This window comes from Chamaea fasciata, unplaced genomic scaffold (genome assembly GCF_029207755.1).
Source record: "Chamaea fasciata isolate MVZ Bird 193981 ecotype frontalis unplaced genomic scaffold, bChaFas1.0.hap1 SCAF_1, whole genome shotgun sequence".
Classification (NCBI taxonomy): Eukaryota; Metazoa; Chordata; class Aves; order Passeriformes; family Sylviidae; genus Chamaea; species Chamaea fasciata.
In genome coordinates, this window is record NW_027094086.1 from 75,340,560 (window position 1) to 75,365,593 (window position 25,034).

The 25,034-nt window shown below is 40.9% G+C and overlaps 1 protein-coding gene across 1 annotated transcript in view; it reads right to left on the reverse strand.

Annotated features, from left to right (window-relative positions):
* Nucleotides 1-25,034, reverse strand: part of MYO10 (myosin X) — a 162,740-nt gene that overhangs the window by 35,507 nt on the left and 102,199 nt on the right. Inside the window, 9 exon segments of the mRNA XM_066186412.1 lie at nt 16,316-16,396; nt 19,165-19,273; nt 20,760-20,842; nt 21,022-21,090; nt 21,819-21,911; nt 23,028-23,094; nt 23,317-23,417; nt 23,597-23,743; nt 24,456-24,574. Coding sequence (XP_066042509.1) covers nt 16,316-16,396; nt 19,165-19,273; nt 20,760-20,842; nt 21,022-21,090; nt 21,819-21,911; nt 23,028-23,094; nt 23,317-23,417; nt 23,597-23,743; nt 24,456-24,574 — 869 coding nt within the window.

A 25,034-nucleotide genomic window follows, 5' to 3' on the forward strand; every position in this document is an offset into this window, starting at 1 on the left:
GACTGGCAAGTCAAGGAATATTTGAATAAACCTGAAATAAGAGTAAGTGTTTCACATGTCCAAAGTTCTCCTGGCCTTTTCCCACACACCCACCCCAAAAAATCCATAAAAAACCCTTTAAAAATGGCTAACACTGCTGGTAGTAACTTCCTAGAAAAATAACATGGGTATATTGCAACAACCCTTTTGTCTCAAAAAAGTTCTGCTGCAAACTCCATGCCAGATTTCACTGCAAGCTCAGTAATGACATGTTGGCTCTTTTTACAGTCTCTACAGGTCTGAACATGAAAGCACTGCATTTACCAGCAGCAATCATTTACACCATTAGCTGATCACTTCAGCTCCTACTACAGCATCTGACCTGCATCACTCATCTTTCAGCCCTGAGTATTTCAGATAAGAGACAGACTGCAAAATTAGCCACTCTCATGCCACAGGTTAGAGTTTCCTGTGCTAAAAATAGTACTGCATAGAAAGAACACTGTAATTTTAGAGGTCCTCTTCTCTACCAAAACAGTCTAAGCAGGAGACGCAATAAATGAATGTGAAAATGCTTTTGTATTTATATTCAGCCTGTCACCCAGCTTACTTTACAAGCAAGGGCATCCCAAGGACATTTTTAAGACTGCAGCCCATTTAAGAGCTATGAAGCAGTACATTGCTACACTGACTATTTGCACTAGTGTTTAAAGATTTCAACGAGGTCAAGACACTGTTGAATTAGATCCATCCACAAGGATGCTCTGGTCGTTTTTCAGGTCCTGCTTGACTATATTCAGTGAAGAGAAGAGCCGGAAGCAGCTGCTTTGTTGGGGAAAAGATGTTCAAATGATTCTGACTGGCTTGCTGAGATTTCGATGCTTTCATCAACAACAATAAAATCACAATTGCAGGGCTCTTTAATATACTTTTTATTAGTTACTGTTCCTGTACTCTTGCATTTCAAACTTTCCATTTGGTTTGACTAAAAGCTAACCCTGGGTAAATACACAACAGCCTCTTTGTGAACCTTCCTTTTTAAAGGTATCCATAATTTCTTCTAAAGGAAGCCAGGATTTGTTGCCTCTCTCATATGGACCCAGAGGAATGTTAGCTACTCAGAATGACTTATTTTTTACACACTGGTTACATTTTCATGGAATAGGAACAGATTGTTAAAGGCACAGGCTTCAACGCTGGAGATACCAAAGTTTTCTAAGGACATATTTACAGCTCTGTAAGCGATTGTTTAAACTTTCAGCTGAAGTGAGCCCTTGTTGTTTGAATACATTATTCAGGGCCTCCATTGAAATGCACAGCAAGTCCCATGGGCTGTTTGTCCCAGAACTGCAGGACCATCCATGTGAGACAGGCAATTAAAAGCATTTGGGAAACAGGGATTTAAGGTTTGAAGCCTTGCTGGCAAGGTCCCAGCACACTGACAGAAGGTGTGACTCCCAGCACAAACCCCAGCTGCAACATTTAATGGACCCTCCTTTCCACCTGTGTGTAATCTGCTGCCATTTCATCTGAGGTCGTCCTTACTAAAGCCCCCAGTCCCTGCAGACTAAACCCCAATCGGGCCTCGTTCTCCCCACATTGTGAGTAGTCAGCAGGCTGCTTCTGAAGAAAATCAATCAGGCTGCCTGAGCCACAGACCTACCATGAAGACACATGCTGTGAGGTACTAATTGCAGGGATGGCCATCCTTCCTTTCTGACCCCGTGTCAAAACAACCAACACCAACATCTCCATTGTACATTATGGGTTATGAAGACCTGTGCACACACCACTCCACCCCTGCTGAGGCTGCACACAGATCAGCTGCAGGGTCACCCTGACCCTCTATGTCATCAAACAACTTACACAGACAGAGACCTACCCTTCTTTTTCTTTTTGTGTGGTTTTTTTGGTTGGCTTTTTTTTTTTTAATTTTTCCACTGTACTGTCACTCCTCCCTGATAAGACTTTTTTTTTTAAAAAAAAAAAGTTGTTTTTTAAATTATTTGATAATTTACTGGCACACTGAGCATATAAATACATTACTAAATGCTTAAAAGCAGTAAAACATGTTTTACCGTGGTCGCTCTAATGAGATTTCTTCAGATAATGGTGCATGGCATCAAGCATTTATTCCCAAAACATACAAATTTTCAACACAGAATAGAAAACTAGGATGGAAATACCTGAGAGAACATGTTTAAGATGAATTACCTCTTGCAAAGCCAAAGCCTGACATGGGTGTGAAACCTCGTAGCAATCTGTGCAAGAACCTGATCCTGTGTGTTTCTGGCATACTGTTACTACAAGTAAACTCACCCTTGAAACCCTCCAAGAAGCCACTTCTCACTGATCTGCTAACACAGGGTCACTTCAGCAGTACATCCTCAAACGGTATTGCAGATAACTTTGATCCACTCTATCACAATTTTCTTTGCCCTCCCTGGTAACACAAAACTGAGCAACCTCTTTTCAGACTACAGCTGCATGCAGGGGAAGAGAGGATAAAGGGTTATTGCCTCCTCTTCTTTACTGCAGGTTAAGTGAAAAAGAGGAGGTGGAAGAAGAAATGGGTGGAGGGCACTAACACTGCACAGAGGGACAAGTGACATCAACTCCTAGAGCACAAGAGTAGAAAAGGATTCTGAATCCAAATCTGACTTTATTCTCAGCTTCAGTCATGGGCACCCACCTGCTGCTTCTCTAGATCTCATCACACACTATCTCTTTAGGGCTCCATACCAAAATGCCATTTACATCCTGATATTTTTCTATTTTGAGGCTTTGCTTTAAAGAGAATACTTAAAATTCATTGCTATTTCAGAAGTCAGTTCAGGGATTTGTGAGCAAACCTGTGCTGCTTAGCTGTGTGACACAACAATCGTGTGTACACCTCTGCAAATGACAAGATTTAGAATAACAAGTGTGAGTTGACTTCAGCTGATTTAAATGTGGAGTGTTCCTGCTTGTTGTAAGACCCCAAGGGCCAGCAACTTCATAGCCAAAGAAAATTAAATTCAAGAAATGCTAAAAAGTCAGCACTTGATCACTCCCCCTTTCAATGCTGAGGCCACCAGCAGTTTCTCCAATGCATTTTGCCCCTGCACACAGTTCATTCTCTCGATATAGGATGCCTACAAAGCACAAGGCTGACGTAATGCTCAGACTCCTGCTCTGTGCTTTCTCAAGCAAGGAAATGTTTCAGAGCCATTCCTCTGCCGAGAAAAAGTACGTGGGTTTATAACATTTTCTCCTAAGTAGCCCTTTCTCCTCTCCTTCCTGTACCGAGCCTGTTGTTCGAAAGCCGTAATGGGCAATCAGCCAGGCTTAAATCACAGTCAGCATATCAGATATGTGCAAATGAGGAACGCCACGGAATATTCAGCCGAGCAGCTTTGTGTTGCTAGGACACCGGAGGTCGGGCAGCACTGAAAGGGCAGATTATTCCCACCCGGCACAGGGCTCCATTCACAGCTGCCTCTGGGCTCTGCTACCCAGCCCTGGGAGCATCCCTGCCTCCCAACTAACTCCGTGCCCCGGCCCTTGCCACAGTGCCCAGCACACAAGCCTCTCTGCACCAAAAATGCCCCAGTGGGCTGCACATGGCTCTGGCTGATTTGGATCACTTCCAAAGGCTCTCTTTAACTTAAGGGAGCCCAGGGTACTGGACGGGGGGCTGCTCCAGAGCTGGGCTCCAGCAGACTCACAGTGTGTTGTCTGAAGATCTCCTTTAAGCACCAGGAACCCCGTAACACTGCATTTAAGACCATTTTGACATCTAGAGAGGGGAAAGTCAAGTTTACAGAGGTGATGGGGATCCCTGTAACCAGTACAGAGGCCTACTTAGCTGACAGGAAGAATTGTGTGATGGCCCACATGAATGGCCCAACTCAATCCCATGTAACTGCAATATTACTTACTATTACATCTTCTATCTCCGTCCATCTCAGAAAGTGTCAGCCTAATTTTGGCATTTTAGAATTTGGTTCTCTGAGCTGCTGTTCTTGTATTCCTATACACTTTTATATTACATACTCAGGACTTGCTTTGCAGATTTGCAACTGACTAGACAAGAGACAAGACTAGTGTGCATATGTGTGTGTTTGCAGGGCAGGAGCAGAAAAAGAAGGGAATTGTTCATTGTTGTGTACATCAATTTCACAGAAAAAGAGAATAAATACATTCTCCTCGGACAGCTTTGTTGTAACACAACAGTCCTATCCCATCCTCCCACTGGGAGTTGGAGAGTCTCCTCCTTCAGTTCTTTGATGTTTCTGAGAACTACATCAAAATCAAATTAGGTATTTCTGGCAATTCTGCAATTTCCAGTGTAAGTCAAACAAAAAGCCTCTTTACTGATTTCTTCATTTTTCATGTAGACACATAAACATCTCATATAAACACAAGATAGAGGAGCTGCTTGGATCACAGCTCTCCGTGCTGCCACAGAGGCCACACACAGGTGAGTCAATATCACCTTGGGCCAGAACAGGAAGCTCCTGCGCAGGCTTTTTCACAGGAGCAGGAAGCTCCTGTGTCTTCTGCATTGATATTAATTGCATTCAGTAGAGAAAAAAAACCCCTACTACTGTCACCTCATTGCAACAGGTTATGTATTGACAAGTATTAATATGACTTTTTTATTCCAATTCCTATACAACTGTGAAGTAAGAGTTAACTATAGGGTAAATTCATTTTGCTTTATTAGCATGGTGCAGGGTTATCCAAAATGAACGGCAATAAACCTCCTCAACATCAATATGGTTATCAAAGTAACTATTAACTGGTTTATCTACACATACATATCTAAAGAGTGAGAGAAAGAAAGAATTATAATAAATACATCAGGATCTAACTAATTTAACATTCAACTGCCGTCTGAGTGACTTAATTGTGATGCCACTGCTCATCTCCTCCAAGCCTGCAGAATTCACAGCCATGGATGCTGGTCCACAGCCCTTTGTTTCAGTAAGGTTTAGTCCCATCTTCACTTAGTTACATGAACCACACATTTGGTTGACTCTATCGATTTTTAAGATAATTTTGTGGAGAAGACTCCTGCTCTTACTTATGGCCTTACAATCTGTTGTGTCATATTCAAATAAGAATATGCCTTTCTTGTCCTAGAAGTGGATTTTTTTCTATCCCTCTTCCATATTTTCTGATCATGGTGAAAACAGACTGTCGAGACTCCGTGACTGGTTCAGTGCATTTTCACTGCTGTCTTACCAGCACTCTTTCTCCAGCAACTGGCCTCCTGCATGGAACACACACAACTGGAAGCAATAGATGTAACAAGTCTTGTCTTCTCTACGTAGATGATTTGTGACTTTAGGCTGGGCATGCACTGTAAGGGAGCTGCACAAACATCTCTCCCCTTCACAGCTGTATTGTGACTCCAGGTGGAGAGGTATTGTGGCTTCAGGTGCTCTGTTACTTGCTGGCCAAAGCAGCATCAAACCAGTAATAACTTAAGCAAAACATTTGCATGTGTGCTTAGAGCTCATTGAGGCCAATGAGATGTACATGCCCTGTAAGAACCAGGCTGATTTGAGATGTGCTATGCTGTGCATGCCAGCGGCCACAGGAAAGGGCAATTTTAGATGGCTGAACAGCCATTTCTTCCCTGAGAAATTCCTAGGCTGGCTTAAGTATACAACCCAACATAACCCTTAATGTTTGACTCAGGAGGGGACACGAGATAAAATCAGCTTTCCTAAAAGCAATTTTATTTGACATACAAATTGTTTGCCTACATTAAAAACTTCCTTGAAGCTAATTTAACTGCTACACCACTTCTAATAAAACTCACTATTTCTCCCTTTGAAATACTACTTTTAATTGATGAGGCCGGTCACTGTTTCTTTTTGCCTAAGTATGAAGTATGCACAAATTGTGTGTTTGGCAGGCTTCAGATGGACATACTCATCTTCATCATGCTGAATCTGGGGCAGCCTTTCACTTGACAAAGCCAGTATCACAGATGATTTGGTATTTATCTGGCTTTCTGAAAGTGGTTGTCTTCTCTCAACCCATCTACATTATCTCTGCTTCATTAATAAGGGTTTGGAGACACCTCCAAAGCACCTACTTGCCACATACTTAGGGGATTTCTAGATCTATAGAGTGAGTTTCAGAAATGCTATGATTGATTACATCATGTCAACAGTGAAAATAGAACACAACACTCTGAGTTTGGTGACAAATGTGCCTCCTCTACATTAGATATTGTATAATGCCCACAGGTGTATACCACAATCCAGGGTGGCTGCCAAAACAAAAAACTTGTCCCAAATGATTTACATGGTGCAATGGGCTTCTTGGCAACCAGCAACTTCACAGACCTGAACTGAGCGTGCTTGCCTGGTGCTTGGGATCAAGCAAAAAAACAAATACTTCCCACAAAGCCTACGGAATGGAGCTGCTATCACCTCCCCAGCAAAGCTCCTCCTCCAGCTGCCCAGCTCCCTGTTGCCCGAAGAGGGAATACACATCAGGAATGTGAAGAGGAGACAAACCAATGAGAGCAACCTCAAACCTCATCACGTGTCAGTCAAAAACTTCCTGTAGGGGAGACTGACCACCCTTGCAGCTTTGATGATGTCCTCAAACACGGACTTTAAAGCTGCTACATTCCAATTCATTCAACTGAAACCACAACCTGACTTCTAAGCATTAGGAATGGACCTGCCTTACTACTGAGGTTTATAAAATGCCTAAACCCACCAGAAATGGTAAATTCTGAGTGTAAGACAACAAAGATAAAACACTTTGATGTGCTTTCAGTAAGCATTTTGTGTTTAATGTTTCATCTGAGGAGGTGGCACCAGATGTTCTGAAGTGTACTTAGTCCTTACAAATGCATCATAGTGAGCTTCCCCCCTCCGAAGTCTTTGCTGCATCCTGTGACTAAATTAAGAAAACTCACATATATGCATGTACATAAACAGAGAGACACAGTCGAAGAGAAAAAGTTTTAGTAACAGATCCAAGTTCTACTCTTAAACAGCATTAACTTCTGCTCTTCACGCAGATTTTGTGTTCTGAGGGTAGCTTTGACAAAGATATGTGAATAGGTGGGACAGCACTCTTACTTTCAGTAATCTGGTATGTTATAACCACTGTTGTTAAGCTTTCATTTATGTTACAGGTTGTAAATACATTTTTTGAATAAGCCAACAAATGAGAAACAAAATAAATCTTATCTTTTTTGAAACTAAGAAGACTTGGCAAAAGAAATAGTGAATACATATCATCAATGTGCATACAACAAAACCAGCTACATTTTGACCTACCACCACTGCTACCACTTGGGTTTTAAAAGGACATAATTTAACATCAGTGAGAGAAGAACAACTACAAGTTATGGCAACACTGTTTCCTGGTCCCATAGGCATTTTATCAGATCATATACCCTCCATCTAGATTTGCAAGGCAAATCTAGGGCTGCACTTCTTGAGACCAGAATAAAACTCCCATAGACTTCAATGATGCAGGATCAAACCCATTCCCTTCATAACAGGTTCTCTCAAGCAATTTTATCCTAATTTTCTACCCTGTGGCTGAATTCTAATGTTTGCAGAGACAAGCACTTTAAGTGAGAAAGCAAGGCACAAAATGCAGATCCCAAAAGCAAAGGCAACCAGTGGGGAAGAGCACTATTCTATCTGCTGTGTTTGAAGGTTACTTCACTGGGGTAGAAGGGAGAGCTGACACAGCAAAGAAGGTCAAAATATACCAGCTGCTATGCTGTCCTTTCCATTACTACTTGGAATGATTTTTTTTTTCAGGCATATTCCATTCCCTGTATTTCTATGGCAAAAAACTACTGTTTCAAGTGTGCCCCATCAAAGTTTCTCCAGTAGAACTACAAAATTAATTTAGATTTCTGGGTTCTGAAGATACCTTGCTTGATTCCCCCTACCCTAAATACACTCATCCCTAGTATTACTTTCTCATCATGCAATCAGTGCAAAAATACATGCCTTATTCCTTAATAAATGGCAGAAGTACTATAATCCTTAACTTTACATAGCTGATTCATTTTCCTGAATCTACACTATAGGCTGATCAACAGAAAAGATCTTTCTCCAGAAAACAGCCCATCACTACAACACAGGTCTTCCCCCCTCTGCACACACAGCTCTACTTCTGCCGACTTTTTCCCAGCTCTGCAAACAATCACCCCTTTAACTTTCAAACAGTGTGATTTATTAAAGCAAACTACTTGGCAGCAAAACTCTCCTGGCCTTCGAAAATATGATTAGACCAGTAAATTTAAGTTTTTCCATGAACTTGATTCTGGGTGCATTTACCCTCTTTAAAACAAAATACAAGCACAGAAACATTTCCAATACACTTTGCTCAGGCAAACCCCAGGCACTTTCTATTCTTTTTCTACAAGTCCACTGCAGCTTCAAGTATGCAAGATTAAAGTAATTTAAAAACCTGCATGAATTAAACCCCTTACCTTTTAAGACGTTTTCCCCCTTCAGTGTTCGTCCATCGTGAAAAACTGAATCTTTAGCAGCTGCAGCTATGCACACACACAGACACACACAGAACAGAGCTTTCTTCAGCTCACTGGTATTTCAAGTCTTTCATGTGATATCTTTGGCTGTACTTGCTTAATTCATTCCTGCTGCTACTCAAAGGAAGTCAAGCCTAGCGAGGGCTGGCTCTACAGCAATCACTGAAGATATTCCTGACTAACAGGACACGAGGGCTAATCTCACCTTATAGGAAGCAAGAAGGTAAATACATTTCACAGCCAAAAAATTCCTAAACCTTGAGAGATAAAATGCACAGTATGCCCCAAGACACAGTTTAGCAAGGAAGCGACTTGTGAACTTAAAAGTTTTTGCTAAAGAACAATGCTCCGTACCCCAGTGATGCTTTTGGAGCTCTAGGGATGTCTGTTTATAATGGACTGTGCATGTTCCCTTGGAGTAGTTACCATGAGAACACAGCAAACAGGATTTGAATGTAAATTGCCATTTAGAAATAGGGGGACTTTTTTTTTCTAGTAGTTAAAGAAGAAAACTTCCAGAGCTTGATGAAGTACAGTTTTTCAATGCATACATTTGCATGACAATGTTTGCAATTCAAATGCCTGGTAGAGCGCACAAGAAGGATGAAAAGCCAAGTTCTTTGCTGGTATTTATAAAAAGCAAATACTTCAGACATGGGATCAGTAGCTACAGTTCCACGATTGCCTGTCCATGCCACATAGCCACATATAAAGGAATTCATAAGCCACAAAAAAACCCATCAGGTGGCACAACATGTAAGAATTATTGTAGTGCCTGAAGTCAGCTGTAGGTGGTAAGATCCTCTGCTGCTGGCAGATCAATTGCTGAAGCAGTCAAAATCTTTCTCACTTCTAGGTAGTACACTGAACTTTACAGCAAACATTGCACATTAAAAATATCCCATCCCCAGTCAATTGATTTTTCCACAGAATTGTTCTGGTACTTTGCCATCTGGGCCTCCCCCATTCAAGTCCCTCCCGAGGCAGCAATTGCTCCCCACATGTCCCTCCATCCTGCTTACATACTGCCACAGTTACTATCCAAGACCCAGAAATTGCTCCTACCACTTGTGGACAGAGTCCTACCAAATGGTACGTGCTGCCAAACATGCAAAACTCTTGTTTGCCTGCTCTGCCTGGAGTTAGGTGCAACCTTTACAACAGAGTGTCTGCTCCCTCGCCCTGCAGCATCCCATCTCAGCTCTCTGTGCCTTAGCCTTAAACAGCTCAATTTTAAACTCCTTAACCACGGTCACTGACAGACAAACCCTAATACACTTAGCAAACAAATGCCTCGTCAGCCCTGCTCAGCAAACAACAAACCTTGATGAAGAAGAACATGCCTTGTCTGGGTGACTGCCTGGAGAGTGGAATGACCTACTTCAGGCCAGCAAGCAGGGACACTCGGAGACGGGGACAAAGGGACAACAGAGCAGCTTTCAGGCAGCATAACCAAGAGGCTGCACCACAGCAGTGATGGGAGTGATCTTTCAGAGAGGACACAGAAGAGAGGCATGGCTTACGTGTAGCACGAAACACCTTGTTCTTTTAGACAGGGATTCAGATTCACACATAACATTACTGCCAGCACCCTGTGAGCAGGAGTGATTGCTTTCCTCACACCCACTCTCCTTATCACTTTTACCTAAGGAATGAGTATTCTAACACCTGACCTAATTACTCAAGTGATGTGTCAGAAAATGATGCAGCTGGGACATACTCCACAAGTCTTGATTTGAAGCTATGTAATTCTGCAAAACCCAAGGCGACGAGAACCAGGTAGCCGAATTAAGTGGCACTGGCCAGGCACACACCACAGCTTCTGACTGCGCCTTCCTGGTTATGAATAATAAAGCCTTATGAAGCAGTTAAAGGGTAAGGAGGATAAATAGTTTGCAATTGGCCCCATGCACTTGTTGACCTGTGAGGTCAGGTCAACATGCTGTGTGTTTGGGAAGGGGCTGCTCTCCTCCTGAATGATGAGCCTGAGCAGCAGCTCCCCGAGTCTGACCCAAGCTGCCCAAGCAATAGCAATCTGTGCTCAGAGCCTGTGGCTCTGCTGCCTCCAGAAGCAATGACAGCAGTAACTGGCAGCCAAAAAGCCTTCTTAAACCAAGTATTTATTGAGAACAACTGAGATTAAAGAGAAATTTTCAAAAAAGGCAATAAGGATCTCTAATATATGAGTTGCTTTTACAGCTGTAAATGAATAATGCTAGACCTTAACTTTCTACAGATAGCCCTACAAACACCCTGCAGCTCCACCTGGGCTATATCATCTATTTCCTCTACTTTCAAAGTGTGACAGAGTAACTATTAACATGATCAGATCATCTATTATCTTTTTCTTATGGACAGCAAATAAAATTTATCCTGTGATCTATTAGCTCCCAGTACCAGACACCACTGCAACTTTGCAGCAGCAGAGCTACTCCAGGGCTTGGCAACTGACTAAACCATAGAGACACCTTCATTTAGGGCCTAACGCTTTTTAGCTTTTAACTGCTGGGCTCAGCATCTTTAAAAACATACAAAGGCATCTGCTCCCCCGCAAGGAGACCCAGGGTCTGCTGAATGTTACTGTGTAAAGCCAATGCTTGGTACACAACTGCAGTAGGATGGGCATAGAAGTTTGGAGCTAGACCACCTTATTAAGGATAATTTTTTAAAATGAAGACTTCTGAAACGAAAATTATCCAGATGTTTAGCAATTCTGTGCTTCAGGTACAGTAGAATACCCTTGAAGTTCAGAGTTTCTTTCCCTGAATCTTTCAAGGTTATGTGTCAGTGCTCTTCCCAATGCAGTAACATTAGACTTGCACTCTTCTTATCCATATTTCTAAAAAAAAAAAAAAGAAAAAAAAGAAAAAAAAATCTCCCCAGAAGGCAAACTCAGTAATTCATACATTCGAGTCTCAATATGACAATACTGCAATTCCAGCTTGACAACCAGCTCACCTACTGCATTCTCTGCACTTGTACCTGCCCCACGCCCTGAACAAAATTACCCTTGCAGATGGGGTCAAGCTCTGCTATCACTTTTCCTTTGCACTGCATTCCTGAGCTGTACTTCTACCTGGTGTTTAGGCTGGTTTCATGCTATACTTACATTTGTAATGATTCAGAGCTATTTTAAGAACACAACTTTAATACAGGCGCCAAGCAAAATAGGTTTCTATCTTCTGTCATATTAGAGGACAAACTGCTTACTAGTCCAGGGTGTCTCATGGTCATTAATGACCTATGCCTCAAAATACACTGCAGGTGCCAACAGCCATCCCTTGATCCCTTCAAATGGCTCTGTGCCCAGAAGCAATGTTAACAATCTTATTGCCTTGATACTAATTTTCCCAGAATGTATATAGCATACGATAGGACTCTAAGCAGCAGACCTCACAGAATTTATTACAGACTTTTTTCTACCAGTCTTCCTTTGAACTGCTAAGGTATTACCAGTTTCATTTTTCCTGTTGCTCCCTATAGTCCCTACCCTGCAGTAGGTTTACAATATAGGTTTAATTTTGTCTCACTCATTTGTCTCACTTATCAAAAAATTCAATTTTAAGGTTAAAAAAATAGTTAATGTAACAACATGAAGAGAAACAGAATTGTTCCTTTAGAGATCACAAGGTCTGAGAGAAGGCAGCTTTCATCTTGACAGTGACAAGACCATCACTACAATGGAGGAATGAGACAGACAATAAATGAGCAGACAGGGATGTGAGTAGAGACCCTGCAATCTTGTTACCTAGTGGCACACACCGACACAAGTTTCCTGTAAGAACAATTTCAAAAGTGAAATTTTTATCGGCATCAAATACATCATGTGAACGATAATTAAGCCAGGATTTTGTCTATTAGGATCAAATTTGCCTTAGATTTGTAACAAAAGGGAAGTGCATGCACCTATTTATGTGCAGAAGAGAACAGCCACATCTGAACCTGTTGAAGTCTCAAGAACATGGGATTATAAAAATAAGCTGTAATAACTGAGGTTTTGAGAGATCAGCACAGCTGAGGCCCTGCAGATGCTGGAGGTGGGGCCACTCGCTATGATTATACCAGTATCGTGCCACTGGAGATTATGCCAATATATAATTTCAATAAATAGCCTAAATGGAAAAGAGAACCTGAGAAAGCCCTTGAGCCAAGCTGCCCAAGGCTGGCTGCTTCTGGGCAACAGGCAACCTTCTGCCTCTGAAACAGCTTGAATGGGAAGTTCAAATCTTAAATTTATTTTGATCTGTCTCCTGAATAGCACCAAGGCTTAGCAACTTTATTAATAGCTGCAAGCTGGAAGAAACATTCAGCTGATGACTGTAGCAAGAGCTGCAGCTTCTTTTAAAAAGAGTCTTTTTTTGTTGTTGGTTTGGTTTTGTTTTTGGGGTTTTTTTTGTGGTGGTGGTTTATTTTAATTTAAGGTACACGATGAAAAGAAGACAGAAATCAGAAGAGGCAAGGTTGCAGGGAGGACTTATTATCAAATAGAACAGGAGACAGAAAAAGAAACATGAAACCAAGAAGCAGAGAAAGATGTGCTAAAGTTCAAAGGGATGAAATGATACATAGTTCTGCCAGCTGCAGTAAAGATAAGGGGAGCTGAGGAGAAAGACACTTCATTAGCAGAAAACACTCAGAAAGCATACCAAGTGGAAAAGTTTCCATGTTATGGACAGTTCCAAACAGATTGGAAATTGTGAAAAAACATACACTGATTGTTCTGGGGTCTCCCAAAGATTAATGGGTCCTCTGTCCTTCTGTCTGAGGCCTGCCTGCTGTAATGTCTTGTGACAAAAGGTCACGTACTTCATGCGCTCTCTTTAGGAAATTGCACTAATGAGTGTAGAACTTGCTTTCATATGTAAATGTCCAGTGGATTACTGCTTATGCTGAATTATTTTTGCTTTACTGCTTATGTTGAATTGTTTTTGCTTGCCACTGCAACTTATTTAAAATTTGAACTTTTGAAAAATTAAAACAATGAAATAATTACTGTAAATTATCACATCTGCCACCGATATGAATACGCTTCAATATCTAGAACAGCAGAGAAAGTAGTTTGCTATACATTCTGCTTTTCAAAGGCTTGAGTTTAACTTCTGTTTGCTTAACTTCATTCACCTACAGAATTCAAACACACTTCTTGAGTTCCCTCAGCTCCTCCCCTCCAGTTATAAAGGATGTTCACCAATAGGCGTGTCCCCTCTTTGTATCCAATCCAGACAAGAACAAGTAATGGAGAGGCTTTGCTCCCAATAACACAACTTCAGCTCTCTCCTTGACAAATCTCTCTGGTCCAGCTCTCCTTTAATGCTGTGTATATCAAAAAAAGCAGTAAAACACCCATTTCTTCCACACAGTTAAGTATTTGGCAAGCACTGTTCAAGAATCCTCCGAGTGACATTTATCATTCCATATCACCATGACTGCAGATGGAAAAGAGAGGAAAATGTTCAATGAAGACCTTACTTTCTTTTGATCAAAGTTTCTCCACTTCAATAGCTCATCTGAATCTTTCAAGCAGTTTTTTCTCTAACCAGCCCTGCACAGTGAGTCATGTATGTGGTGATTCCTGGTAGTCCATGCACAGCTCCTGTGTCTCTGAGCCATGCTGGTTCACAGCTGAGCAAACTGAGTCACCTTATTTCCCTCTAACTGAAAAGAAGCAACATGTTGTATGAGAGGATAAACTGCAAACTGCTTAATGGGATGTGCCCCTACAGAATCCAGCAGAGGTACACAGCAGCCATTGCTGCACAAAGCCACTGCTTTTGTGCCTGCTCCAGCACCTGCACTGCTGCAGAAGGAGAGACACCAACAATGTCACAAGGTCAGCACTAAAAATCACTGTGTCTGTTCAACGTGGAGTGGGGGCCAGAGAGCAGCGTACAGCAGACAAAACTTCCAACAGTGAATCCCAAAGGTGCATTTTGGTAACACTTCCTTGAATGAAGAATGCCATCAACAAGCATTATACATGTGGTTTTCCTTCTCATTTTCAGTCAAGTCTTCTACTGAGGCTACAGCTCAGCTCTATTGTCAGCTACAACAGAGGCTCTGTGACACCTGACTCTTGCTCTTCAAACAGCATTTCGTATTTAGTAAAGCCATTGATTCAAGTTAAATTTGCAATCAAATAAAGGCAAATGGAAAACAAGTACAACATCTGTGCATAAGATTTCAGTGAGATTTTACATGTACATTGAAATGGATTGTCTACAGAAATTTCCAATCTGTTCCTGCATTCACTCCTGCAATTAGAGGTGGTACCCAGAGACTGTCTCAAGCTTCCTCTCCGTGCACAGCTGCTAATTCTATGAGAAATGTGTTTTAGTGGTAGTAAAATATATGTGCAGATACAGTAACACATGCTAAATTTGTCAGGGATGAAGCATTTTAGTGGGAAAATACTGGAAGAACTGGAAATGCAACTAGTGCCTGGTTCTTGCATCAAACACAGCAAATCCTTGTAACTTTGCTACTGTGAAGATAAGCCTTTTTAGTCAGGTATGAAAGGACAGATAAGGAAAACCTGTGAGTTTGTTACCAAAATCCTTCTATGTAGGGGTCATGGAGCTTCCAGAGAGAAACAGAAGCAGGAAAGCAAACAAATTTTTCAAAACTGCCTTCCTTCTGTGATCAGGGACTTTGCTAAACACGCAGGCTCGCAAATCCCACCTACTCGCCAGGGCTCTGTCATCCATGTGGGTCCAGCTGCCTGGTGGCTTCACACCTCAGAGCACCAAACACCTCAAGACACCACAGAAAGTTGTTTTTACTTGCTTCCAGGCTGCTCCCTCTTGTTAAGGTGCCCCAAATCTGCATGTTTTTTGGCACATCACAAATATCAGCACAAAAGTAGAGTTAAGAGTCAGCAACTGAAAACATGTGAAGTCAAGCATGTACTGCCCAGGTAGCACTAAAACCTACAATGAAATCCACACATTTGTTTTGTTAGTATACCAATAAAATAGATGGCCCAGAAAAATGGAACATGCAAATAAGGACTTATAGTAAAGTCACCATCTGTGAGTTGCCATGTGAAAACCATGAATCAGATTCACTAGCACCTCTGCCTGTTGTAGTTTTGACAAAAGCAGACCATGCCTGAAAAACAGTCTATTATGCCCAAAACAGATGTGCAAAACCCCAGGATATCAGAACCAGGCTAAAAATATTAATTTCAATGACTACTCTACCATTACCACTTCATTTCTAGAGAGCCCTCCAACATATTTAGGCAAATCTTGACGCTGCCTTTCATTATCTGTAACTCAAAAGAAAAATTGATATTGTAAGCCTTAGTCTCCAAGCCTGTTTTAAGAACAAAATTCTGAAACAGAACAAAACATCCAGCATGTACAATTCTAGGTATCTTCATAAAATGAAAGACTAAGAGTCTGACAACAGGGTCATTCACACCAGTTTTTCTATACACATCTGAATCACTGCCTCTAGTGAAGTAAAAGAAACTTTGCGTTTTTGGTATTTTCTCCCTCAAAAGGCTCTCACAGAGTTGTCACAAGAGAAGTGCAGCCTTCTACTTTTTGTTTATAACCTTCCTTAGAGCCAGTCATTTATCAGAGTTGTGAGCAATGACTATTAAAGAGGTGCATAGGCCATGTGCAAAAAAAAATTTTGATTGATTAATCAAAAGCCCTTCCCAGTGCCTTCCTCTTGCACAGCCTTCTACAAAATCAGTGAAGAATGCTACCTTCTGCTTCACACAGTGGTAAACAACCAGACAGGCAGCAAAAGATTAGCCCTGAGATGTACAGAAAAGATGGACACCATTTAAAATCTTACCTTTTGCACGTTGGGTTTGATGCACCGAACAAAGAAAGGATTTGAAGAACTCAGCGTCGCCATTAAAGAATGAAGTGATTCCTGAAACACAGAAGAGAGAAGATAGTACTTCACAAGCTGGATTTTTGTACAGCAACATAACCCGGACAAGAACTCCTGCAGCTCAGCACTGCAGACAGCATCTAACTGCAGCACCTAGTGGTGCACACCAGGAGTTACGGCACCGTGGAAGCTCTTGCTTCCCAACAGACAGGGTCAATATGAGTGTGTTTGCTTCTCACACTGGCTCTTCTGATCAAAACTGGCATCATCGTTTTACAATGAACAAGATTCAGAGATGGATATGAAGAAAACTGTTCATAAAGAAATACCAAATTGTTGTTCCCGGGATCTTTCAAATGACTGCTTAAGACTTAGGATCCACATTTCCAAACAGCTAAACTTGAGCAAATCAAAAGGAAGGATAAGGGTTCTGTGGCAAAATCCACCAACTCAGATTTCCTCTTTTCATTTCAACCACCCCAAACCCACCCATTTTTCATCTTCTCTGAAGAAAACAGGGTTTTTTCCTAGCTTTAAAACTCCAAATGATCCAATGCACATCAGATTATCAGTTGTCTGAACCTCAGCCTGGAGATAAAAATCACGAAATCCCTCAGTCCTTTCATGATTATTACTTTAATTACACATCCGCCCCTTTCCCGCCTGAGCCATCATTCAGTATCTTATTCCAACTTGCCTCATTCTGTATCATTAAGTAGGATGAACCTTTTTAAACTGAAGTCTTGCATTTACTTTACAGAGATACAAATGATTGCACAGGAGAGGAGCTCAGGCTCTGAAGAGCCCACAAAGTTAGCAGTGGCAAAGTCCCACCCCTCAAAGGTGGCCCTTTGTGCCAGGCAGCAGAGAGAATACAGAGCAGGCTGCCAAGGAGGCAGAAAGTGCACATTTTAAAAGAGCAATACTGTGTGTCCTGCCATATGTCTTGGAGCAAAACTGTCAATGTCAGTCTATTATAACAAATACTTGCTTTAATCTGCAGACCAAGGACTTACTTGGTGATTGAACCTGCAGTGATAAATGCAGCAGGCAGAGTTATGGCTGTGCACAGGAGCTGGTGCAGGGCAAAGTGAGCAAACAGTGAAATAACTGGGAACATAAATGGTAGTTCTTGGTTTGTTTGCCTTTGTCAGCCTATGGACCAGGGAGTTGGGCAGCAAATATAGAATAAAACATACTAAGATGAAAATCTTTGTGTAAAGACAAATATTTACAGCTTTAAAAAGTAAAGGCTTCATTCATATTAAACCCGTGTGAACATTTCATCTGTGGACAATTCTCTCAATCCAGCCTCCCACTTAGAGACTGGAAAAGTTGGTCAGTCTAAACAAAAACGATTTAAACTATTTTCACTTTCACCTGTGGTACAGCCAGCCAGATTCTGCACAGTGCTGCAAGCTTCTACGTCGCTGTCAGGTGATGAGCTAATCTGGAGCTTGCCCTGCTGTAATCAACAGGCTGAAACAGATGGTATCTAAACTCTGTTATTCTGTGTGCACCCCCAGGCCTGCATTAGGCAGGTCATCAAATGAAGAGTCAACCAATTTATCATGAGAATAAAACTGTGAAGGCAAAGTTCTTATCTACAGTTGAAATAAGATGGACTAATCCCTGTAAGGCTTTAAAACACGTACAAAACACCCAACCTAATTCTCTGGGGAAGGCATGATGTGAAGGTCAACCTTTTGTAAAGCAGCCCAGCTGGTTAATGGTCAGTTATTGCAGTGTTAGGTAAGAGGCAATAATGTTTTGATTTCATGTTCTATCACCCTTACGCTTTCCAGGGCCCCTGACAGAGAACAGAAGGAATACTACACATTGTTCTACCTTGCTAAATGGGTGGAAAAAAAATGGTCTGTTTTTTTTAAGGTTAACATCTTAAAGGTCTACTTTGTACATATACAAATGACCAAGTGGAAACAGTACCTTCTGCTACCCCAGAGAACCAGCAAATAACACCATCTCATGACAAGAAATGGATACTTCTGAGAGGAGTTATGGTAGCACAAAGCAAGCTGTCCTGAAAATACAACATCAGTGGTTTTTAATAAAAAAACATTGTGTGTGCCCCAGCATACACTCCTTGCTGTTCTGTCCAACACTTAGCAATAGTCTATTAGGATAAAATCTGCCCTTAAGCGGTTCCAGTCTGCTCTTTTTTAAAAAAGTGAATGAACTCTGCAAATGTATGTTAATTCAAACAAAATGAAAGGCAACTAATCCAGACTTGTACTCATGCAATTTAGGAGATGTTTCATGCCAATCTTTCCCTTTTAAATAATTCGCAGATAGACTTTATGGTAGATTTCAATTTGGTGCCATTTTTGATGAGAGGCTGTAAAGCCTCATAAAAAGGTGTTTAACAAAAATGCCCTCCAAACTTTAAGTTAAAGCAAGGCAACACCTTAATGAGGTATTTATTCAGCACTTATTTTCCTTAGCATGCAGGCACTGCTGTAAGGCTTTGTGGGATTTTGTGGCTGGATTTAGATTATAAAGACAAACCAGGACAAGAGAGACCAACTTCACAGATGAGCTTTAAAATAACAAACAGGCAAGTGGGGAATGCAACAGGAGTTTTGTGGGAATGGTGTGATGGAAAGGTTAGTGTCTACTTGAAGCTAGCCAGGACAGCCAATCAGTTAATTAGCAAGGGTAATGTCACAGAAGAGACAGCAATGTTTTCAAGCTCAAGTTTAGCCTTTTTCAGTCTGCACCTGTTCTTTACTGACCAGGGTCTGTCTATTACTGATTAGCTACAGAGCAGAGACAACACATTAACTAACCTTGAACTGTAGACTGACAGTGGGTTTTCGGTGCTTGCTTCCACATTTAAGAGTATCCTGATTGTTGCGACTTGAAACGTGTTCAAATAGATCATAGATGAAATCAAGACTGAAATGGAAAAGGAAAACAGTATTTCTAAGGTGTATCTTAATCTGTTAAGATGAGGTTCACCACTGTAGAATGCAAAGAAAGCACTTAGCAAGAAGCTTCTCCATCATAAACATGCTTAGTGATATTCTCCACAATCTTTAATAAACAATAGATTTTGCCTTTGCAGAATTTATCCAGGGGAGAAAAAACAAAACAAAAAACACCAGCAAAACAAGGGGGTTCTTTCTTCTCCATTCCAAAGACATCATTAGGGAAATGAAGTGTGAAGTCCTAGAGGCTTTACTGCATTTTAGTCCACTCACTCAACCAAAACTCCAGCTGACTACAACCAGAATTGTACCTGAAAAAAGACTAAAAAACAAGACTTCCAGCTCGGTTAGGGATGTAACACAAAACAGCCACTCATGCAAGCCTCACTTTCAGATAACAGCTGTGCATGCCGTTTTCTACCCTATTGGTTGGGTACTCTCCTTATAGCATTTCTACAGAAACATAGACACTTTAACTCAAGCTCCACACAGATGTTGGTGCAAAAGCAAAACCAGGCCCAACCAAGTTTAACTCATTTATTCTTTTTACCTAGATACTTCAATTGACAGATGTTACATCAGAAATGTCATAAATCCAGAACAAATAACAGAGAGAAGGAATTGCTTATTAACAGTTTCCCCTGCACAGAAGGGCTTAAGGGATTTACAAACAAGGAATTCATTCACACAGCAAGGCAGGATGACTGCATGGGATAGGGGAGGGCAGAAGATGAGACAGCTCCCTCTTCTTCTGCCATTCCTCTGGGTGTCCTGGAGTCTCAACCAAACACCTACAAAAAGGGATGTGGTACCACCACAGCTCACAGGGTACCACTATAAGGACCCTAAGACCTTACACTGCAGAATGGTATGAGACATGCAGGTACCAAAGGCATTCAAGCTCAGACTTTCAGTCAGATAAATCTTAACAGAAGTTCGCCCCTTGAAGCAATTACTATATGGCAGTTTGCACTGTGGTAGTCTCCAACAGCAAGTGTTCAACCAGTTAGGGAATGCCAGAAATACAAACATGAGGAAAAAAACCACACATGCATGCTGCCTATGAGGCACTCTGAAACAGTTAAAAACCATGACCACCTTCCAGCATCCTTACTCATTACAGAGCAGCAAGTCAGTTCTCTAGGAAGCCCCTGGACTGAACAGCAAAAATAGTACAGTGTAGGTAAACCCAACTTTGTCAGAAGTGATTACAGGCAGACCTGCTTATAGGCAACTGTGATATGCTCATTTCTGTGGTATGATATGCTCATCTCTGTGGTATGATATGCTCATCTCTGTTTCATTCTATGTTCATTTCAGGTCTGTCAAGGTCTGCTGCTATGCAACATCTAACATACTCAAACCCCAGCAGAATTAGGTGTTCAATCCTGGCAGAATTAGTTGATACAACACCCCTTAGTATCATGTCCTTAACAAAAATTGCAGAAACTTACCTGCTTTCACGTAACAAGTTCAGGAGATCATCTCTGAAAGTATCTCTGTTCTTCTCCAAGATCCCCCTGACATCATACTGGACCTAGAAGGAAACAGAGCTAGTTCAAACAACAAGCCAAACAGTCAAGCACCTCTCACAAGAGCAGTGCTGTAAAAAGTGCTGAGGGAACAGAGTGCTTTAGTTAATTTTGAGCAGCCTTGGGGGGAAATTAGGCTAATGAAAGTTCTGCTTGGAATAATTTCAGCAAATAAAGAAATTACCTCCCCAGCGTAGTGCTTCACTCCAAAGTTGTGAACAGCAACCCTTGGTTTTACATAAAAAGGATTGTTCTAATTGGAGGGAAAAAAAGAAGAGACAAATATTTGGAGGGGGTTGTCATATTATCCTCTCAACCCATACCTAAACAGACCATTGTCTTCCAGTAAACTCCCTGGAAGATTAGTGCTCCGACAGCAAACAAGCAACTCATGATAATAGGATTTGTTAGTCTGGGCTGCTTCAAATGCAGTAATAACAGATTTATAGCACATAAAAAGGCATTATAGTAAACCAGAACCCCATCTGGCAGAACCATCTATAAAAGGCACTTTGAAAGAGAAGGCTCTGTCTTAAACTGGCCGTTATGAAGATCCATGGATGTGCTTGCATCCCACAAATTGTGCAAAATAATTCCACTATCACAAATAAAGGTAACACTAATCTGGATAGAGAAAACAGCAAACTTTCGGTAAATGGCATCAAGGTGAATGCTTTATTACATCAAGGGAAATTGTAGATGTAAATACTCTGAGCTACTGGAGGTTGACAGAGCTCTCATTAAGAGTAGAATTTGACTTATTCACCGCAATAGAAGCCTTTAAGTCAACAGCAACAAGGATGTGTTCTTCCAGTAACCAACTCAGCCTTGACAGCAAAGTATGCAGATTGCCACAGAAGTAGGATCACATCCAAAAAAGCTTTTAGAACTATGCACCCATATGTTTGAACCACGAATTTCTACTGAAGCAAAGAGATCCTACATAATTTGCACAGCAAATATCAGCAAAACGTCACATACAGCATGCTGGGCATTCAACTTCTCCAGTAAGGTGGAGTCAGTAGCTTGAGGAAAATGGCTTTCCTCATTGATGAGTGCCAGTAGTCCCAGTTTCTAGAACAGCAAGAAGAGGCAGAAGATGAATTAGTACATGGATGGACACAGTTGTTGTGCCCAGTTTGGAAAAACCACAAAGGCCTTGAAGTTGCGGTGTGCAGAGAGGCAACAAAACCACCCATATACAACAAAATCCCACTCTTGAAGGTGATGGTAATCCTGTTTTTCTGCCAACACTCCTTTTGAAATATAGAGCATATCATCTGTGGGCAAAATAAAGAAAAAGAAGCTACTGGAAGAATCAGTTCTGCTGATGGAGGAAGTTTTTAGATGCATACAATGACATTGCTCCAGAATATATCCCCAGCCTCCAAGATCTCCAATGATCAGGAATCTGAGGAATTTGAGTGAAACAGCCTTTCAAAAAAGTTTCTTCCATATAATTATCCACCCAGTTGTTGAACCAATGCAAACTTTTAGCACCCACAGTGCCCAAGGACAGAGCAAAAGTTGTGCAGTTTAACTTCACCCTGCATGAAGCACAACCTCCCTTTGCTTTACATATGCCTCTGTGTAATTTCCTTTGATGTTCCCTACTTCTCATGCTAGAAGAGGTGGTAAACAAAGCAAGCTACCCCACAGCAGACTAATGTGTCCAGCAAGCTCCAGGTTGATATGGCCTCTCAGAAAAACATAGTTCTCCAGGTGCATGTTTTAATAAGCCACTTCCCAAGGGCTCAGAGCAGCTCCTGAAAAGCCACACTGCCCTAACTGCAGTCACATCCTGCCAGCTGGATCCCCTGCCCGCCGCCACTCGCTTCTGTGCTCATCTGAACTCCTGAAGTCACACACCCTGCCATGGAGATAAGCTCACACAGCCTCCCCGCACTGATGGCAAGAGTGAGCATGGATCAAATGATTCTTTTTAATCATCTCCAAATATTGCTTTTGTGTATAATCACACATGGAGAAAAGTTGCTGCAAGGAAAAGAGCTCACAATATAATCCTTTACATAGCCATACATGAAAACGATCTGATTAAAAGTTTGCTACTTAAACATGCAAGATACACCATTCTCTTCACTTGTTCTTTGTGTTGACAAATGTTTTAAAGACATTTTACCTCAGAACAAAAAACTAAAAATAGGTAACAGTATCAAAATTCTTTCTTACCTTTTCAATAAGATCCAAGCACTCTCCATTGTCTGTCCAGTCAATATCCTCCCAAATTAGTCCTTCCCTAAGGAAAATAAAGTGGGCCTTTTTATTGAAATTATTTTAGTTGTAGAAATAGGAGAAGCTGGTATATTGATCTTGCAAATTACAGCAAAATCAGCTTGCTTTTATAAAATACACAGCTCCAGACAGAGACCTTCAAAGGAAGCTAAGGCAGCTGTGAACTAAGACTTCAAGTGAACATGATATTGTCAAAAATCTTTCAAATTTCTCCCCTCTCTCTTACCTGCTGTATTCCAGTTGCTCCAAGGAAAAAATGTGCTTGTTGAAATACTCCTGAAGCTTCTCATTTGCATAGTTAATATTGAACTGCTCAAAACGGTTTACCTAAAGAGACAAGACATTTTCAAAAATGCATACACTTCAAGTATTTTACTCTGCAAACAAGGGAATGGGTTAGGTAATAACATGTTTAAAAATCAAGTTCCAGAGAAGGCGACAAAAATATGTAAAGCAATAAAGCATAAATATCAGACAATCCACTTGAATAAGCTTTAGAATCCTACCTCAAAGTTTTCAAATCCAAATATGTCCAAAATTCCAATAGTCTTGAAGTCTTCCTTGCTCCTGATTCTGCTATTGATTTTCTTAATGACCCATGCAAAACACTGAGAATAAAGTGCCATAGCCATAGAATCTCTGCTGTCTATTGCCTGAGTTAGAGAGGGAATACACAATACATCAACCACCCCATGACTGTGAACTCTGCTGGACAGTGTCTTTAGCACAGCCCAAGACAACGTATGACACAAGCAGTTTCCTATTCCTATGTAGCTTAGCAGCAATTGTATTAACACTTACAAGGCATCATGATTTGAGCTTTAACAGTTTAACTTAAAACAGCTGTACACTTATGTGGCTTTAGAATTACATTTCAGGGCTAAAGCATACAAAAACCCAGGAAATTATAAACTTCAGGTATGGAGGAAGGAAAGAAAAGTGTAGGAAACAATATCTTAATTCACCCTTTTCCAGAGGGAAACATAATGTTATGCATACCTATTTCTAATTCTCTTCTTGTAAATTATAAAAGTATTTCTCCTGAAAATTTTGAAAAAATGTCCCCTGACACAAGTGTCCATGGTGAAAAAACTATCAGCCTACATGTTTATAATTTGAAAAAAATAGGAAGCAATCAGGCTTCATAAGAATAACAAGAGACAAGCTATAGGCCCTGGCCAGAATAATAGGATGGGATCTAAAGAGATTACACCCTTCCCAAAAAAACTATGTAGTACTTTTGATTACAATTCTGATGTATGAGCTAAGCTGCTGTTCTTGAGTGATCAATGATTTCTCTGGATTTAAAGACCAAGACATCTTTCAAAGACCCTAAAAAACATGTCAAAACTGAGATGCCTTTACCTGTTGTATACTAAGAGGTGTTAGGATTTCTTCTCCCCTGAGTATCATTGACCTCTGAGTCAATGCTTCCGTTAGCTGTGTGGAGTCCAACCCCAGTAACTCAGCAGATCTACCGAGGGCTGGCAAAAGAGAAAAAAAAATACAAATATGTCCTTAAACGTATAAAGCTATGAGACCAATTTGGTTTTCTACCATTATTATTATTATAACTATTACTACCACCACCATTTAAGCTGTTCCTAAAATGACAGGGATTAGAGATGAAAACCCAACTAGAAATTCTAGGATATTGTTTAGCTGCTCACGAAAAGGCATAAATATGTACAACTGAAGGAAATTAGCAGTAGAAATACATCACAAGTAAGTCACAAATATTTATTTTCCTCTTAATATTACATGTCAAGAACTCAAACAATCTGCTGCTTGCCCTAACACATTTTTCCAGATACAAACAGTAATTGAGTCCTCATCCACCTGAATGTGTTTCTGCTTTGCTTGGGATGATGAGGATAAACCAGTGAAATTTTTCTTCCATGCATACTTTTAATTTTCAGTTTTGCTATAATGTGGTATATAAAG